Consider the following 20,010-nt stretch of genomic DNA (forward strand, 5'->3'; position numbering starts at 1 on the left):
GCCCAGGCTGCCACCAGATAACCTGTTGAGGTAACTTGCAGAGCCATCGATGATGACAGCATCCCTCCTGCCATTGCTGCTGCTTTCCAGTGACCTGCAATGGGACTGCACCTCTTAGAGACCTTTTCCCATTAGATTTTTCCATCCTCCCTCCTGCTCCTTGATGGCCAGGGCTTTGCAGTGCAAATGTTGTTATCCATCCTTTCCCAACCCTTGCAATCAGCTATTTCCACTGCACTTGCCACTGAGGGCTGTGTGCCAGAATGTTTTAAAATTGGGAAACAAGCAGCCACGATTCACAGGATCAAATTTGCCCTGCTTTCTCCTGCAATGTGGAAAAATGGTGTTAAAAAGTTTTTTTTAAAAAAATCCTATTCTTATATTCTCTTTCCCATTCCAAGTATGTCAAGTTAAGTTTATCTCAGTGCTAGTACCAACTGTAACCAGAGTTAAATTAGCCTTCCTGTTAGCTCTGCTTGGGTTTCACTTTTCAACAAGCCTTAGTAAAATAAATCGTGTCCCACATGTCTTTAAATTTCATTATCATGACCTAACTTAATTTGCTATAAATTATTTCTACCTGAGCTTCTTCAGCTGTGAACTTGCAGCCTCAAGTGTCTTGCTTATTGGACCATTGCCCAGCTAATCAAGATTTTTTTTTTCCTTCACACCTCCTGCTTTTTGTATCAGCTAGGTCTGCCAAAGTCAACTTGGCTGTGTAACCTCAGAGGGGAGACACAAAGAGCTGATGTGTTCTTGTCTTTAAAATAAGGCTTTTATTGAACCTAGTTTCAGTCTGTTTGTGTTGTGCTCTAGTGCTGCTGATAAAGACCTCTTTTTCCTTAGTAAAAATGTGACCTCAAGGGTTTGTTCTCTTCTTGGAGGTAGCCATTGCAACACTTCTTTTTGGCTCTTCCTTCCTTTTGTTTTCTCCTTGGGAAAAGCAACTGACTGGAAAATCTCTGCACACTCAGTGTTGAGCAGCTGTGCCTTGTTTTTGGTTTATTTTGCACAACTAGATTCCATGTCTGATAAAGGCTGGTGTTTATTTCCACTGAGAAAAGCAGATTTTTTTTTTCTTTAGAGCTGTACCTTTTATTTAGCAGTTGGTGGTAACTCTTACTTCAGCGCCGTGAACATGGCTTGCCTCTCATCAAGCTGATGATCGTGAACAGGCTGAAGATTTTTGCTGAGTAAGGGTCAGAGAACCCCTAAAAGATTTCAGCTTGCAACCTCAAGTTGTAATAACGACTTGCTATCATCTTATTTCCTCAGAAGCAACTTAATACAGCAAGTTTTTTATGGCTTTGGAAAAGTACTACATGGTTTAAAAAAATTAAATAAATAATTTACCTGACTTCCTGTGTAGCCTTGGGGATGCCTCAGAGCACTTATTTCAAAATGAAAACATGCTGATTGTTGCTTAGATGTAACACATGTAATATGAAAAGTTCTTTAATGGCAGCTAAGGGCCTGATGTAACTCACCAGCAGATTTAAAAATAGCCAGTTTGTCTAACTTTCATTTGGAGAAAGTGGTAACGTGCAGCTGTTGATGATGAACAGTGGAGCATTATCTTTCAATATAGTCTTTCTTTTGAAAACAGACACTCTTGCTTGGTGTCTGTATCCTGGTGGAGCAGATCTGTCTGCTAGAGTAGTTTAACTCTTATGGTGAATGTTGATACAGGATGCTGCAAGAACAGTGAGCACAAAAGATCTGGCTGGGCACACAGAAGTCTTCTCAGTTCAGACATGCTTCAGTCTGACCTAAATTTTTGGGCTCAATATGAGGTTTACTGGTAAAATGACACGTCATGTGGTAGGCAGGGGGTCAGATTAGATGATCTAATGGCTCCATCTGGCCCTAAATTCTTAATTAGGGAAGTGCTGCCAGCACAAGATGGCATTGAAGCTTTACACTGCTAGATTATGCTTGCATGGGAGATCCTCACCTGAAGCAGGGCTGCAGAAGTTGTACCTGGGCTAGTTTTTCCTTCAGCTTCCAATGGCAGTAGCAGCCAGCAGAGCTAAAAGTGGATCTTGATGGGAATCTGTTAATCTTGTTCTCGTGGCAGTACAAAATCCCTGTGTCTGACTATTCCAGAATACCACATGTTGAGCTTTTAGAGTTATAATGATACCTAAATATAGAAGGAAAATCTATTATTAGGACAGAAAAAAAAAAAAGAAGGTGAGTTTCTCTGGCAAGCTAATGAAGTGAAATTATGGTTATTTGAAGCTGCTCATGGATTAAAATATTAGAAGTGGGGATGTGGTTTTTGTGGTTGGTGGTTTGATACAGTAGGTTATGATACCTTTGCTTGACACTTTTGGTGCAGAAATGGGAAGTACATTGTGTGTATGTATGGTGTTGTAGATGTGCTCTTGGCTCTCTCAGCTATGCAGGCAGCAGTGTGCAGGTGTAATAACCATTGGCACAGCAAAACCAGCATCACTGATCAGCCAGTTTCTTTGGCAAGCCCAAATGGCTTGTAGCTAACTCAGTATGTCACTAGACTGTGGAAGGTCACTTGAATGTCTTTTAAAGTTGCTTAATTGCTTATTGATCTCATAACTATTCCATATTTGCTGTCTGTTTTGCATTGGTAAGTCACAATTTTAATTTCATTAGGAGAATTGTGGTTTTGCGGTGTTGAGCATTCACTTTTAGGTTTAGAGCTTTTAATTGGAACTTTCAAACTGGATTGGTTTCTTTTATATGCTGGTACACATTTTATTTTTCTTGCATTTTTCTAAATGAGTTACTCTACTTCTGCATGTGAATATACAGGTAGCATATTTCAAAGTACAAGGAGCTGAATTAATAACTGCTGAGGTACTATATTTTATCTGCTGTCCCCTTTTGCTAATTCATCTTGTGGGTTTTTTCTCCCCTTTAAGATTTTTTTCAGAGTAATTGCTCTGAAAGTATGTTATTTTTCTTTCTAGTCTCATCTTGTATATTACAGTAATTCAGGTTGCTTCATTTTAGTAATAGCTTCTGCTGGCTTATTTCCTTGCAAATTATTTGTACCATGAATTATTGCTCTATGTTTGTGTCACTGGGAAGTTGTGCAGGGAGAGAAACAGTCTTGACTTCCTAGATTTTAACACAACAGGGAATCTAGACCCAGTAAAAGCAAGAGTTTGTGAAAATGGGTGCTGAACTGCCACTGTGGCACTTCCTCTGCTCACATCTGTATTTCCTGTTGAGCTGTCTAACCCAAGAAATGGTTTCATCCCTAGTGACCCATTATAGTTCCTGAGAACCTGCTCTGTGACAGAAGGTCAGCTGGAAAAAGCAGCTTTCAGCCATTCTCTGCTTTGTTCTCCTTCTCCCTGTCTGGCTGTGGAGTTGGCAGCACCTCTCTTGCAGGATTCCCTGGTGCCCAGGTCTCTGCTGCCAGTAGCTGTCTTGCTGCTGCTTTGGGCTACTGATGGCAGCTTTGCAGAGCCACCAGCGTGTTCTTTGCTGAACGGTCCTTTCAGGTTTGCACATTTATTTCTGCCTTGCTGACTTCAGTATCAGCACAGCCTCCCCAGCCTAATAGCCACTCCTGTCTTCTACTAAGCTGAAGGAGCATTTGGATGAACCTCAAATGAGCCTAAAGGTCACAGTACACAGAACAAAATAAACACCCTTAAAACTGGAAGAAAGGTCTCTAGATGGTCTGAATCTTGCTTATCTTTGCCAGGTGGTTCCTTAGAGGCCTATCAATTTCTATTAACACAGTTTTGTTACCAGGGTTTAGATTTGCGCTGTGAAAAAATAGAATGAGATTTTCAACTGGGCAAGGACACCATCTGCAATCACCAGATGCAGTTATCAAGATTAAATTGCAAGACTTGCCACTGATTATGCTGGTAGTCATTGATGTAATCAGTGTAATTATCTTGAGATCAAGACAAGATTTTCTCTGATCTGATAGATTCTGCCTAATTAAGTTGAAGGAGCATCCATCTTTAGCTACTGGAAAGAGTATGGCTCCAACTGAGCACTTGTCTGTTTCACTTTGATCATGTTATTTTATAATATGTGAGAAAAATAAATTGGCAAATATTGTGACTTTGACATCTATGGTGAAAACATTTTCTGTTTGGTTATATCAAATTTCTTGAAAACCTGCAGCATTGCTTGTTCATGAAAGGCTCTTAGATATTCTCTTCATAACCAGACTTTAGAAAAGACTTTAGTCTGGATCTCTTTACCCAAAGAAGATGAAGTATTTCCACTTCAGGTTATTTTAAGCTTTCAGAGTATATTTTTTTTCTACTATAGATCATGTGGAGGATTGACTCAGCTGCAACTGGAAAGGCTTTTCTTGCCAAATAGAATGGTTGTTGATGTTTTCTCAGAAAATGTGACTGAGACTTGGTAGAATATAATCTCAAACTCTTAAAAAATGTTTTTTACCCTAATGCACACTTATAATGTAAAAAAAAAAATACGAGAGTTTGGGGAACTCTCAAAAATTTGTGTGTGTTGGGGCATTTTCTTTTAGCATCTGTAACGTGGTTCTTCATGTTCTTATATAGTGGTAAAAAAATCTTTTTGCAGATGTGTTTGCTGAGCAGTAACTGGCATATCTTGAGTCTTTGTTCCTTTCTTCTATAGGTTGTGAAGACAATTTCTTCCAAATATAGTGATAAATTATGTTAAAGATTATGATGCATCTTACATCTTGTGCCTTTCATTTTTAACTTGCTTTATATTGCCACTACATGCGCACTGTAAGTGTATGTAACGTTTTCTTTTTCAAATGGCATAGATGTGCGTACAAAATGCTGTTTATAGTTCCCATCAGGGTATATTGCTCAGGGAAGGGACAGGAACAGTTTGTAGTCTATATCAGATGAAGAGGATATAGGAGATAACAAGGAAAAGTAGGCAGCATTGACTACTTCTAAAAAGTAGGTGATTAAGTCTTTGTTAAGGCTCAAAAAAATGAGGTCTAACAACATCCCCAACAGCTGTTTCTTTAATTTCCAGCAAGTTACCAAATTTCATTCCAAGAAATGTGTTGCCACAGAAGACTTCAAAGAGCAAAGCATCGTAGGAAAGTAGAAGATGATTGGTAATATTTTTCTGCCGTCAATCTGTTATTATATCTGCTAAGCTTCACACAATTATTTATCAGCTGAGAGTTACGAAATAATTCCTGACTTGACGTGAAAAGGGAAAAAAGTCAAATGCATTTTTTAACATGAACCCAGCCCGTCAGTCTTAAAGTGCTGATTCATTTGCCCACACAGTATAATTAAGATGTTAATCTGTAATAAGGAGTGATACATTCAGTGATCTCACAATCAGAAAGTAATTATAGCTTAAAATGTTCATTTGGCTCTCCTCAAGCATTTTATTACTCTGTGACAGGTAAGGGAGGGCATTCATAGCTCAGGATCTATAAACCTTTACCTACACACTTTGCCTCTACAACTGGAAGAAGTTTGCAGTTATATATAGATAACTACACTGGAAGATTTTTGGGAACAAAATGTCGACTGGCATTCTGAGTCCTGTCCTAGGGGAGAATATTATAGTTATAGTACATTTGGTGTTTCATTGGATAATGAATTCATTATGTAGTTTAAGTTCAGGCTCACACTGATTAATCATGACATTTCAATTATTCATAGAGTCAGTGATCTTTTGTACCCCTTTTTTCCCACCTCATTTGCCATAGGCTTCTATTAATTTCTCTTTTTACTGCTTTAGGGTTTTTCATCTTCACATATTCTGAAGTCCTGAAACTCTTCCACTGCTGGAGATTTCCATCTGGGAATTTAAAAGACCTGGCACCTTGCAAGCAGTTCGTGGCACCTCTCTGGTTTGGTGCTTTGTAGCATCTTAACTGCCTACCTTCGAGGTGGCCGAGCTGCAAAGCAGCCAGGCCTCCACCTTTGAGGAGTGACAGGAGGAGATGCCTGTTGTCTTGGGAATCCAAACCAATTCCTAAACTATTTCATTTAGCAGGTGAAACTATGTTCTTGTTTCATCCGCTAAATGGAATTTCCTCATGTTTCCTGGAGCCATGGAGTGCGTTGAGCTGCCTGACTCACAGTCTGTCTGTGCAGCTGGTGAGATTGCCTTTGGCCCGGGTGTGCCGACAGCACACAGGTGGCATTGTTTTAAAGAATTGTATTGTTTGTTTGGGGAATTTCACTTGGCACCCATGCAACTTGTTGTTCTATAGTGCCCAGACAGTGCAGAGGTCAGGAGTGGCTGCTGTGTTCCTTTCTGGGTCCTGCTGCTCTTGTCCAGCTCTCAAGTATCATCCCTTTCCAGCTCAGTACCTATTCAGTCAGTCAGTCACATTGCCATGGTGTAGTTTTATCATATATCCATGGGTATGTAAAAAACTCCTGCAACTTCTTATTTTTACATCCATCTTCTTGTGTTTTTAAAATCTGTGGGCTGACTCAGTCTGCAGATGTTGGTGGAGCCAGGCAGGATTTCATGGAGGTTTTTCGCCAATGTGCAGACACTGCTGGCCTCCAGAGGCTCAGCGGCTCTCAAACCTGCTGCACAAGACAGCCCAGTGTGCAGCTTACTGGGAGGTCTGTTTACTAGTAGTGTAAGATTTATTAAGGGTAGGATGCATATAAATAGTTATTTCTCCAAATATCTTCTCTGTTTTAACTCTTCCTAAATATGCCATTGGCAATTGTTTGAGAGTAGTGGTGGCAAATCTCTTTCTTTGGGTTCAGGTAAAATGGTCCTGTCCTCAGTCCTCTAGCAAACTGGACTTTCCAGGCTGGATAATCACCTGTTATTTTTACCCTATAATCTCCATCTTATGGCTGTCTTGTCAATACTAATTGCAAGGTAATATTTTTAGAGATAAAGTAGTATATGGCTTTTTATGATGAGGAAAAAAAAAAGCTGAGTACAAAGTCATAAAACACAGTTCTGTGAATGGGGGATAGCAAGGTGGGGGTGTCTGTGTGTGTGTGTTTTGTAACAAGTAGACTGGCATTACAGGAAGCAGAACTCATGGGAAACAATCTGTTAGAAAGGGGCATATTTTCTATTTCAATGGTTAATTTGCTAAACCTGATATAACCCAAAAATATTCAATATGGCAAAGTTAAGACCTGTTTTAATAAAAAATAGAAAACTAGATTTATCAATGGGCATCTTTTCTATAAACCAATATTGTCGATGTCTTAAAGGAGGGAAAAAAGTTATAATAATGTCAGGTCTTTCAAAACTATAAAACATCTCAGTAATTTTCTGGAAGTCAGTTAAAATAATGATCTTTTTACAGTGCTCCATTTAATGGATTTTTAGTTATAAAATTTTAATATTTATTCAAAGTGCAAGTTTGCTTAAAAGATGTCTAAAAAAAGAGCCCTGTAGGAGTCTTATTTCTTGGACTTTTCTAATTCTGTATGAAAATTCCGATGCTGGCACGCAAGAAAGTTGTTACTCTGAAGGGTAGGACTTGACTTAGACCAGGCTTGAAAAGTTCAGCTCTTTCTCAGGGATCTCTTGAGGGCTTACTGGGAGTTGAGAGTTTCTTTTGAAGCCAGTAGAGCTGCCCACAGAAATAGGAGCTGTCTCTAGGTTCATATATGAATTGTATGGGCAGTATGAGAGGAGGATGGGAGGCACCCTGACATGTACAGCACATCTCTGATGCAAAGGTCCTGCAGTTGTACACAGGGATACCTTCAGTATGGACTGAGGACACAGTGATGTTTGTTCTAGACTCTGTGATCCCAAGGAGTGTATAGCTCTGCAGTGCAATTTGGGATCCATTTTCAATTCATTTGGGGGCTTCTCTGGGTACTGTGCCTAAAGTTAGTAGCAAAGTTTTCACATATTAACAGCTTTACAGCTGTATATCCTCAGAAGAGTGGTAAGCCTAGGCAGGTGAATTGTGCATTAGTCCCTGTGATCCACATTCTTAGGAAGCTGGGTTGTACATAATTTTTTCCAGTTTTTCTGGTGGTTGAAAAGTGACAGACCAGACAGATTGAGTACAGTCATGATGCAGCCAACAGCTCACCCCCTGTGGTTGATCTGTTGGCTTCTTCCTTTTCCCTGTTCTGATCTTGCCTGCTCGTTTGAGCACATTGACTACAGTAACAAGAAATTCCTTTCTAATCATCAAGCCTTTAGTAACCTTAAGTACAAACTGTGTGTGCAATTGCTGAGCATTAGTTGTTAGCTGTGACTCCTTTGACATTGTTGGAGTAATAGATACAATCTTTTTCATCAGTGGGTCCAGCTTTGAAGAGGAGACATTATTCCTGTACCTTACATTATTTATAGGGAAAATGGAGTTGCTATAACTGCATTTCCTTCACGGTGAGATGTATGTGCTATACAGCCCTTTGTGCACGTGTAGAAGATGGTGTAGTTGCTGAAATGCCAGTGAGGGAGTAATTTAGCTTATGAGATCTGCACAGGTGATTGTGCATGAGGTGGAAGTATCACTTGACATACAAGATCAGCAGTGAAAACCCTTTGTAACTAAACTTTCTGAAGTTTAGTTTAAGCTGCATAAAACTCTATAGGTGGCTGCCAGCTGTGCTCTCACTTTCAGGACTGTGCTTTAGCTGCAGCTTGATGCCACAGCACTTTGAGGGTTTTTTTCCCTTGGCATTTTGTGATACTGTATCCCACAGAAAGAGCAAAAGAGCATCTTCCAAAGTATCTGCAATATTTATCCAGTTGTTATTGCTAGGAGGGTGTGTTCTGCACAATGCCTGTGCTTGTCAGCTAATGGAATGAAGATGCTTTTAGAATGACATCTTCTTCCGTTTTCCCATTTTTGCTTGTTTGTGAATTATAGCAACAAAAATTAAAAAGTGTCTCTTGTCACTGAGGAATCCTTACAGCCTGTGATCTGGTGAAGGCCAGTGTGGTACTGAGAGCAGAGAGCTGCTGCTTATTCTTCCCATCAGTGTTTGACAAACAGGCAAAACTCAGCATGTGAGTCTGAGAGCTCTTGCGTTGGCATGTACCTGTGTGATCCTGTTCTACAGACTTAGTTTGTGTCCCTCATTCTGTGATTTACAACAGGAATCTTCCCATAAAAACATTTATATTAAATACATTAGCTTGTGGTTTTGTCTTTATCATGTGAGGTCTTGCTTGATGAAGAGCTGTCAGTAGAAGGGTAATGGTCTTGATTTTTCTTCAACAGAAGTGTTTGGAAGTTCACCTGACACTGTCTGAGAATTCAGGTGAAATTCCAAGTAGAAGTGTTGTCCTACTGGAACAATTTAAACAGATATTTTACTGTCACAGGTAATTTTGGTAGTGCTAGAAAGTAATATTTGAGGGACTTTACTAAAATGTAGATACACAATGCATAGAGAGGGCATCTGCTGAACAAATAGGGAGTAAATCCCTCTCTGGCATCTGAAAGATACAAATTTGCAGGACAAACGTCATCCACAAGTGACTCCACTGATTTCACCTGAAGGCTGAGGTGGTTGTGTGTGCGAGTGTGTTCAAAATACTATAGGCAGAATATCTCCCAGGGTTGGTTGTAGTGTCTGCTTTTGAGTCCTCTGAGAGCAGTGGCTGGGCCTCAAGTACAAGCATTTGGTAGCTGTTCCATTCTCTTTTATAGAGGCAGGGGATGTGTGAGTACTTTGGTTACCAAAGCTGCCATGTAGATGCTGAAAGTCTCAACACCACAGTAGAAACCCCCTTTCCCTAGTCAGACATCTTTAATTAAACAAATATGATTGATTGTCTCTTTGTGCATCTTTTGTTGTCTTAGTATTGCCCTGAACAGCAAAACATCTCACCCTGTGTCATTTTTCAGCTGTTCTGTGTGATGATTATAGGATTCCTTGTCCTCTTTCTCTGAAGACAAAACAGCATAAATTAATATTGTAGGCAGTGTTGTCCTGTGTGACTTTGTTGAGTATGTGGGGCCTTTTTCCATGTCAGTAGTTGGAGGCACTAATGCTTCCTTCCATCACTAGTTTCTTGTGGGGAGAAGTTATTATTCAGATAGATAATGTAGTAGTGTTGCATTCAGGAGCTAAGATATGGTCTCTGCACCTTGTTTGCAGTAAAGATAAACACTTGAAAGTACCTGACACATGAAGCTCACTAGAGATCTCACTATGTATTAAAAGCAATGTGCTTTCCCTGAGGATTTCAGGGTTTGTACATGTTCCTACAACTTTGGATGTTAGTACTGAGTGAATGGTCTTGGGGGAGCTTGAGAAGAGGAAGCCTTGGAAACCTGTTTAAATTGCAAGGCTGTAAAGAACTCTTCTGTGCAATCTTCTGTCTGTAGTATCATTCCCCTGCAGTATTTGACTTGGCGTTAGGTATTCTGTGTTTGTACTTGTATATTAGAAATGTGCACAACAAGCCTTTTTATACCACACTGCTACAAGTGCTTCTGGCATTGCTGTCATTTCCCTGTGCCTTCATTAACTTTTAAATTTATTTTAATTTTTTTCTTTATTTATAATTTATAATTAATTCATATATTTATTTTAATTCTGTGTCTTTCATCACTTAGTCTGTAGTCATTAGTGTTTCTTCTGGTATATCTCTCTTGTGTTTTTTCCAACTTTGACACCTTCTTTATTTATTGTGTTCCAAGCAAGAAGAAATTAGATATAGCTCAAGAAGCCACAGATCTTCCTATTGGCATTAGAAATGTGTGAATCCTAGTTTTCTTTTCTTGCAGTCACTAGAAGTAAAGAAACTTCTTGCTCTAAGTTTATTGTTGAAACCTAAACCTCAGATATCCCTTAGACTGGATATTCTGAAGCAAACAAAGCTCTATTTACCCTTGACTGATCCTCAGTCCCACTGTGTTTCTTCTGCCTAATTTACTGGGAATTTGCTGAGCTTTGTTCTTATTCAGACAAGTTTTGTTGACTGGGTTGTTAATTGCAGGTTTAAACTTGTATTTGCTCTAACAACTTAAAACATTGCGAGTTTTTTTCCTCTCTGTATCATTTACTTAGGCCTTCAGAAGAGGCACTGCTTCATTAAACACTATCCTGCTTAGTCTGTAATGACTCTACTTCTTCTACTCTAAACACAGTAATAGATTAAATAGTTTCATTTGTCTTCAGTGGGATGAGGATGTTCTACATTGTCTTTAGTGCTTGGGGCCTCTGATACATGCTCTTTGGTGGTATAACAGTACTGTTGAGGACTCAGCAGAGTCCACCCTGTATTTCCAGTTTAACTGGAAATTTTACTGGGGTTTTTTTTAGCCAGTAATGAAGCAAATTTGATATTTATTTGTCACACTCTGGTGAGAACAGTATGAATTTTGTGCTTCTGTAAAATGAAGCACCTGAGACTGCTTCAGGTGCTTTACTCTTTGCCCACAGTCTCTTCCTGCAGTAGGACTCCATGCTGGTGGTGGGAAGCCATTGAGTACAAATAGTAGGTGATGAGGTGATGCTCATTCTGTGGTAATGAGCTGGACCACTCACCTACTCTTCTGGTGCAGCAGCACAGTAGTGAGACACATGAACATGAAGGGAAAAGAAAATAGGTGGCTGTTTTTGCGGGGGACAGGCTGTCCTGCCACAACACCCAGGGCTGCTGGAGGGAGCAGCAGATTGCCAGCTCTGAGTGCCAGGGGGAGCAGCTGCCAGCTCCAGCTTGGCCTCCGAATGGGCTGCACATTTTAGCAAGTACTTAGCGCTTTTGGGCAGGCTGGGAAAAAAACAACTTCTGGAGCTTATCTCCTTCGGTAGCAGATTTCTGTCTGGTCTGAAGAGCAGGCACTGCAGTGACCAAAGAGCTGAAGGGAGAAAAGGGAAGGAGGTATCCACTGCAACAGGGTTCTTTCACGTAAACCCTGATCTTTCCACAGAAGTCATTAAGGATTTCATTGACTCAGTTGGTGCTACCTCATCTCTCTCTCCTCAAAGGGAGCTTTTCATGCTCTGCTTAGTTCCCTTCTAAGCAGTTTCATGTTTCCAGAGTTAACTTCACAATTTCTCATTGCTAACTCCCAACAGTTAACAATTACTTTTTTTTTTTTTTTTTTAATTTTAGAGTAGAAGTTTTATGGAATCCAAATGTAAGCTTTCTGTTTAGGTTCTTGGGCAATCGCTGATTTGAACAATAGGTAAGCTGAAGATTAGTGGTGATACACTACTCTCTCCAGTAGTTGCAGTGAGAGTATGCTGAGCTTTTGCCATTCCCGAGCCATGGAGTAATCATAAGTCATGTACATACTGTTAAGGTTGGTTTGGGGGGTTGTTTTATTTTTATTTTCCCGTGGGGTTACTGACGTAGTGAGCCTCAGGAAAAAGGGTTAAGTAGAACTTGATCTGTGAGTTTGAAATTATGCTTGACACATTTGATCCATATCACTGCAATGTGTCAGCAACTGCAGTTGGTATGTCAGTTCTGCAAGCAAAAAAGTGATTGCAATGCAATTTCTTCTTTTTCATGTAAAATCACACATACCCTCTGTGCAGGGATTTTCTAGTTCAGTGGGCTACAGTGTGGATTTAGAAAAAAAAATTCATTTGTATGTAAATACAACCTGAAGGCTACACATATCCAAGCTGCTACAAAGACAGAGAGCATGTACGTGAAAACAAATGGACCTGTTGTTGTTAGAAATTCATAGTTTACCATAATAGGGGTGGGGGTGGTGGTGGTGGCGGGGGGAAGGGTTGTCTTTGAAGCCATATAGGTCAGCATTTCAGACTTCAGTATTTGTGTTCCAGTTAAAGGAGAAAGTGGAAAAGCTTTTGGATGTTTGCTATTTTAAAGCCAGCTTGAGGAGGGAGAAGCAGAAACAGTATTTTTCATATGTCTTATTAACAAATTACATGCCATGAATAAGATATTTTAATGTTTGGCTCATATATAAGCTTTGTGAGTTTTGTTTGTTTTGGAGGGTGGGGTATGTAAGTTTTTGGCAATTGTTCCATTTCTTTTTGCTACATAAAAAGAAAATTTTCAAAAAAACTGGAAGTCGAAATTATGTTCTCTGGGTCTCACAAAATGCTGGAAGGTGCAAGAAATCCAGCATTCTAAAGCAGAAGAGAAGGTGGGGGGAGACAAACAGTGAAATGGTGGGTGATTGTGGTGTCTTGCTGCAGCATTTGCTTTACCTGATTTTTGTTCCTTGATATAGTAAAAATATTTCCTTGCTGGAGTACTTTGACTTGGACTTAAAATAACATAAATTATTTTGTGATAAGTTCACATTAACTACCACAAATTTCTCACTTAACCTGTCACTTGCTGGAGATACAAGTCTTAGCTCCTATTGATGCATCTTCTACTTCAGCAAGGGAAAATGCAATTTAGTTTTATAGCTGTTTTGGAAGAGTCTGTGATAAAAGCAAACCAGTGCCTTCTCTAATAAGTATTAAAGACCAAACCTGTGCAATTTGTACTAAGTGTAGTCTATCCTCTTAAATATGTCCTGGGATTTATGCACTAAACTCAGATTAATGCTAATAGGAGTTACCTGAGATAAAAATCATTTATTTAGTGCAGCATTTCCCTTTAGCATCTTTTTGTTTCTATTTTTTAATGAAAACAAAGTTAAGATTGGAGTTTATGGTATAAAGAACTTCTTTTCCTTCTTTGTAGGCGTGCTTCTAAGAAGCGTACTGACCATGAGGAAGCCCACGTCTTAGTAACCGTTTGTTACTAATCCCGCCGAAGAAAATGAAGCCACATTTCAGCTTTGCCGATCCTTTTCCCACCCTGTTGGCTGAATGAGAAGTGGTCGTGTGATTATGCTGACAGCCCAGCATGCATTTGGTAGACCTGTGGTTAACTCGTTCCCTCTCCATGTGTCTGCTCTTACAAAGTTTTGTCCTCATGATACTGTGCTTTCATTCTGCCAGTATGTGCCCAAAAGGCTGCCTCTGTTCCCACTCCGGAGGTCTGAACGTCAGCTGTAGCAACGCAAACCTCAAGGAAATACCCAGAGATCTTCCTCCAGAAACAGTCTTACTTTATTTGGACTCCAACCAGATAACATCTATCCCCAACGAAATTTTTAAGGACTTGCACCAATTGAGAGTCCTCAATTTATCAAAAAATGGGATTGAGTTTATAGATGAACATGCCTTTAAAGGGGTGGCAGAAACCTTGCAGACTCTGGATTTGTCCGACAACCGGATTAAAAGCGTGCACAAAAACGCTTTCAACAACCTGAAGGCCAGGGCCAGAATTGCCAACAACCCCTGGCACTGTGACTGCACGCTGCAGCAGGTGCTGCGCAGCATGGCCTCCAACCACGAGACGGCCAACAACGTCATCTGCAAGACCTCTGTGCTGGACGAGCACGCGGGGAGACCCTTCCTCAACGCTGCCAACGATGCCGACCTCTGCAACCTCCCCAAAAAGACTACTGACTACGCCATGCTGGTCACCATGTTTGGCTGGTTCACCATGGTGATCTCCTATGTGGTTTATTATGTCCGACAGAACCAGGAGGATGCCAGGAGGCACCTTGAGTACTTGAAATCCCTGCCAAGCAGGCAAAAGAAACCAGATGAAGCTGATGACATTAGCACTGTGGTATAGTATTCTGAATACAATGACTGCCTTTGTGATGGAAACTAGAGTTGGATGACCAGAGGTTTACTTCGAACCTTCATTGTAAACATTAAGACTTTTGGGGCTTTTTTTTCCTGTTTAACTGAATTACGCCACTGTTGAGCTTTCTAACAGAAAGTTTTGTCCGGGTGGTAAACTTCAATTATTTCTCTGGTGGTATCCTAAAGCAAGTGAATTAATATGTAAACATTAGTTTAGACCCATTCCACTATTTAATAACGAAATTTATTTTTTTAATTTAAAAACCAAATAAAAGCTTAAATTTGAACCATGTAAAACAGAGTAATTTATTGATCAGAAACCTGTCCAGTGCCAGAGCACTCTTGGCTTGTTCAATGGTCATGAGGTACAAGACAAGAGCGATGATGGAGTGGGCTGTGAGTGGTCCAGGACTGGAGAGTCCCCAAAGGGCACGTCTCACCCATGGATGCGAGGTGAGCAGTGAATGGTAGCCCGTTTTGTGGGCTGCCTGCCATGGTGAGAAAGGGGCACTGTGTGGGCAGAGCAGAGTGCCCTGACTCTGAGTCTAAGGGCCTGATGCTTGCTTAACCTCTTAGAGGGTATTTCGGCAGTGCTGGGGAGGAGACAGCCTGGAGGAGCTGCACCTCAGGACATCAAGGAGAGGTAAGCCAGGGGCATATGGTGGTTTTCATCTTACACCCAATTGCTGCCTTGCATGAGCTTCAGGCAGGTGACCTCAGCACTGTGGAGTACAGCAAGAAGGCAGCAGCAAGCTTAGTATGCTGGTCAAACTAGAGTAGCACTAGTGATAATTGAAAAAATTAAATCTGGTGGGTTTAAGCTGTATATTCATTCATAAGTAAATGTGACTTCTATTTTTTAGGCAGCAGCCTTTCAAAAAATTGAAGGAAATAAGTGAATATATAGGCTAGGCATAGTCTCTTGTATGTTAGGATATATGCGTGTTTTTGTATGATTTTGTGGCTAAACATTTGGGAAAATAAAAAGTCCACTTTCTATTAAACAGAAAGGCAATTAAACTCAGCCTTGCATATGGAATGGATATTTTAAATCTCTGCTGTCTTTAAAAACACAGTGTTTTTCTCTTTTCATAGATAAAATTTTCAAAGGGAACAAATCCGTGAAGATGTATTTCTCTTGTCCTTTATTACCATAATAAAATGATGCTTGTCTCTGGGTCCCTATAGATCCAGTCTAACTGATATTGGGTGGATTAAAAAATGTATAAAACGCTGCTTTGCAAGAATAAGTGTTAAAGGTCAGCCTTAAAAAAAATTTAAAATCCTCCAGAGTAATCTCTCTCATTAGCTTATCCATTATTTCTGTTACAAGGGCAGAAGCTTGTTTATCTTAATTTTTTAGAACACTGTTAAAATAATAGCTAAAGCTTGTTTCAAAGCAAGTGAGAGAACAGGAAAAAAAATAAGGAATTTTCTAAAGAGAGGCACTTTTTGATTACACATATTCCTTGATTAGCATTTTACGCTTTCCTGTTTCCAAGCTCTACCTTACTATCTACCCCAGCCCCCCAGGCTCCATGTGCAGGACCCAAAAGCAGTAGGGTTAAATACATATGTGAGTCTGAAGAGAGCAGATAAAATGGTACACTCTACTGGCAATGTAACAAACTCTACTGAACAGGACATGTAGTGTCTCTGTGTAGGCTGAGCAAAATTACTTCCTGATGTAATTCCCCTAATTTCTCTAAAATTTTCTTCAGAGTAAAATTGGTCTCATTTCTATCACTGTGCTCCCCAAGCAATATTTAGGATCCTAGCTAATATACTAGTGTGGAAAAAAGCAGGGGGTCTAGCTAAAAAATGGCTGTAAGCTGGAGGTACTTGCAATCAGTAATGTGAATAAACACCAAATTTATTCACAGCTGAATGCGGGAATTTCTCCACAAAATTTGGACAAAATTATTTAAACAACATATAAGAAATTCTGGTCAGCCTTAAAACACTTTAAAAAAACTTGGCAGGTTTTAAAAATTTAATTTCAAGCAACATTTTCAAAAAGAACTCCTCTTCCTAAAACTGACTAAGAAAAAAAAAATACAAGTTGTCTTCAGGTTTTCTGTTTGTTTGTTTTTTTTTTTTTTTTTTTTTTTTTTTTTTTTTTTTTTTTTTTTTCTTTAGTGCTTGATCCATTAGACAGAATCTGGTATAATTTTACCCCAGCTGAACTTCCAGCTTTCCAACTTGAAATTCTGACCCATACAAATTTAAACCAAGTTAAGCACTACCTTGTAGATATGCTTTGAGGGATGGTTCCAAGAAGATAAGAAGCTAAGAAGATGCTTGTTTTTACTGTGTTTACTTCACACCTTTCTTTCCAAAACTACTGTCTCTAGTAAAGCCTACAGGCTGCCCTTTGAAGTCAATGGCACAAACTTTTGGACTTTGGTAACAGTTAAACACTTCAAAGAGTTGTTTCATTTACAAAACCAATTTTGCTGAGAAATGAGTAATTTGATATATTTTTGTCTGATACCTTAGCATGTAAATACAGATGAGAGGAAATTGATGTTTCCTTACAGGAGATAGTGTGTGATATATGATAGAAAATAAGAAGGGTGATGATAATCACATAACACAGTGATTGTTGTTGTTGTTCTATTAAGATGCTTCAGGAAAAATAGAGCTGGGGCTTAATATCTTAAATGTGATTAATTTCTCTACCCTGATGCTCTTACAGAAAACATCCATATTTTTGTTTCAAAATGATGAAGGGTAACTTTCTCAACATTATTTTTTTTTTTCTTAAAACTAATTGTGACTTTTCTCTGCTAATTTCCTAGTGTTATGCTCTGTGGGTAAGATCTGTGGTAGTGCATTTGGTCTGTGTGTATTGAGGCTCAAGCTTTATGTGTTTCTTTTATTCTCAGTTTGGTACACTGTTAGATACAGATATCTTCACTGTTAAAGTACATTATATTGGTCTTTGGTAGCAAGATTTTGCACTATAATTGCCATAAATTTCAGGGGTTGACTATGAACAGAAAATGTGGTGACCCACGTTCTGGTTTTCCCAGGAAGAAAAGAAGAGAATAGAATTTTTGTTTACCCGACAGATGCCATGCAGAAAATCTACCACATTTGTTTTTCAGCTTAAAAGGGACTGAAAGCATTGGAAAGCAAAAAAAAGGAAAGTAAAAGGAGCAACTGGAAGCTTAAACACTTGAAGGTGTCATAGAGTCTTGCAGCATGTTTAGATATGCAGTGGGGTCTCAAGGTGAATCTAAATCAATTTTTAAAAGGGTGTCGCTCTACTTCTGCACCTAGAAAAAGAGCTAAACAAACCAAACAAGAGTAAATGAGATCTGTTTTAACAATAATTTTAAACTTTAGGGGAGAAACCTAGAGAAATAAAATACAGGAGGATATAAATTCTGGTGAGGTTACGGGTAAAGGTGGGAAAAGTATGGGCAAAATAAATGGGAACATTTTTTCCTAAGCAAGTGAGAAACAGGAGCCCAACTTTAGCAAGAGCCAAGAGTTAATCGGGTATTAAGGGAACACTGTGAATAGACAGAGCAAATGTTTTGAAAGAAACTGGGCTAGCATTTGAGAAGGGGGAAAAGTTACCTCTAAATTAGTTACTGGTTAAAAGAAAAGAAACAAAAGTAAGAAGAAATCATCCATTGACTTAAAGGAGAATGGTTACTGAGGTGTCCCACAGAAATCAGAATGGGAGCAATGCTGTACAGTGTATTCCTGGGTGATGTGGAGAAGGGAGTTGATAACGAGCTGATAACATTTGTGGGTTATAAACAGTTATGGAGGGCAGTCAAGCCTTCAGCTAACTCTGAAGAAATACAGAAGGTTCTCACATTTCTAAGTTGGCAGATGATGATAAAAAGAAGGTTGGATTTGGTGTGAATAATTACAAAGTACTGCAGATGGCACATCTGAACATGAGGATATTCTCTAAATTGGCTGTAATCAAATGGAAAAAACATCTTGGAGGCACAGTGGGAAGCTCTTCAATGACAAACACCAGAAATTATTAGGAGGGAAATAATCAAACAGCATGGTGGAATGGCATGATAAAACACAGAATAAAATCTGTGATGAACACACATCTGGAGCATTGTGTTTCAGTTAAGGTTCTCCTTGTCTTCAAGAAAAATGAACTTACTTCTGAAGTACTGAATATGTAGAGAAAGATAATAAGATAATCAAGGATATGAAGTTGTTTCCGTAGGAGAAGACATCTAACATCCACAGTGATGGAAGTGAGATGCCATTAGAATTCATTGCAATGCCTGAAGTAGTAAACAAAAGGGAAATTCAGAAGGTCTGATCTCTGTTTCTTGCAACAGAAAACAGCAGTCTGGTTAAACAATATCAGGCAGTGGATGCTGGGGGTTTTAAAAACATTTTTGTAGAGAGCAATGACGTACAGGTTACTGTAGAGAAGGAAACATATTCAAAGGTAGGACTCCACAAATTCTTGGAAGTCAAGCTTGTTAGCAGTTAACAGTGCTAACATTATATAGATACAGTTCTCAGCAAGGAAAGTACCTGCTAATCCCAGGAAGCAGGAATGGTTTCCCTAGGAAAGACTCACAGGTTTGTGCTTCTCTTACTCTCTGAGATGCTGCTGTGGGTCTTTGTTGAGGAAGGGAAGGTGGGCTTCATTTGTATGACACCTATACTCTCATATGTCCAGTGGGATGCAAATCAAGCTGCCTTCCTGAGAGGCAGGACAGGGTATTTGTCATGCAGACAAGGAGATTTTCCATGCATGGGCTGGGAATGAAGTCCAGGAAAGCAAAATCCCACTGAAATGTTGGTGTCTTCTCACTGTGAATTACAGCACTAACTGCTGGACAAGGTTCAATCACTCCATGCTGAGTTGTGCCAAGACTACGTTAAGTAAAGGAGTGGCAGCTTTCCACTGGGGATCTGTGGAAAAATTAATTCAGACCTTGCTTGACATATCAAGGCAAATTGATACTACTCTTACAGCTCACCTTGTGGTCCATCGAGAAAGGATGGGAATTTCTCCGCAGGTTTTCATTAAAACAAGGCTAAGGACTTGTTTTTCACAAAGAAATTCATTCATTGTTGTTTCTTCAAATGAAAACTGGTGTGATGACTTCTTGAAAGCATAATTACTTCAACAGTGCCACTTATGACAGGGAAAAGCTTAGGGTTTTTTTTTCTCAAGTCAATCTGAGGAGCAAAACCCACCGACAGGCATCAGACAGAGCATTACCATGCCATGCCATAGCAATATGTGAAGAAGGTGTTCTTTTGCATGCCCGTGCATCCATGAGTATGTATGTACATGTGCAAGGCATCCATACATCTCTCAAGTTCACTCATGTTTCCCTGTGGTTAGTCGTGTGCATGACTGTGTCAATTAGCTGTACATACACATGCATGCAGATAAAACAGGATCTCCTTTGGATGCTTTCATTTGCCCTATTGAATCATGGAAAGGGTTGCTTCGTTGCTTCAGAGCCATGATTCATAC

At 39.5% G+C, this 20,010-nt stretch overlaps 1 protein-coding gene across 2 annotated transcripts in view; it reads left to right on the top strand.

Moving 5' to 3' along the window:
- LRRC3B (leucine rich repeat containing 3B) overlaps window positions 1–14,794 on the top strand; it is a 45,165-nt gene extending 30,371 nt beyond the window's left edge. For both annotated transcript variants that reach the window (XM_083870814.1, XM_083870815.1), the window contains exon 2: window positions 13,567–14,794. In XM_083870814.1, coding sequence (XP_083726940.1) covers window positions 13,732–14,511 — 780 coding nt within the window. In that variant the 5' untranslated portion in view covers window positions 13,567–13,731 and the 3' untranslated portion in view covers window positions 14,512–14,794. The remainder of the gene's footprint in view (window positions 1–13,566) is intronic.
- Window positions 14,795–20,010: the final 5,216 nt, after the last annotated feature.

This window comes from Zosterops lateralis (genome assembly GCF_965231275.1).
Source record: "Zosterops lateralis genome assembly, chromosome: 1".
NCBI classification, from domain to species: domain Eukaryota; kingdom Metazoa; phylum Chordata; class Aves; order Passeriformes; family Zosteropidae; genus Zosterops; species Zosterops lateralis.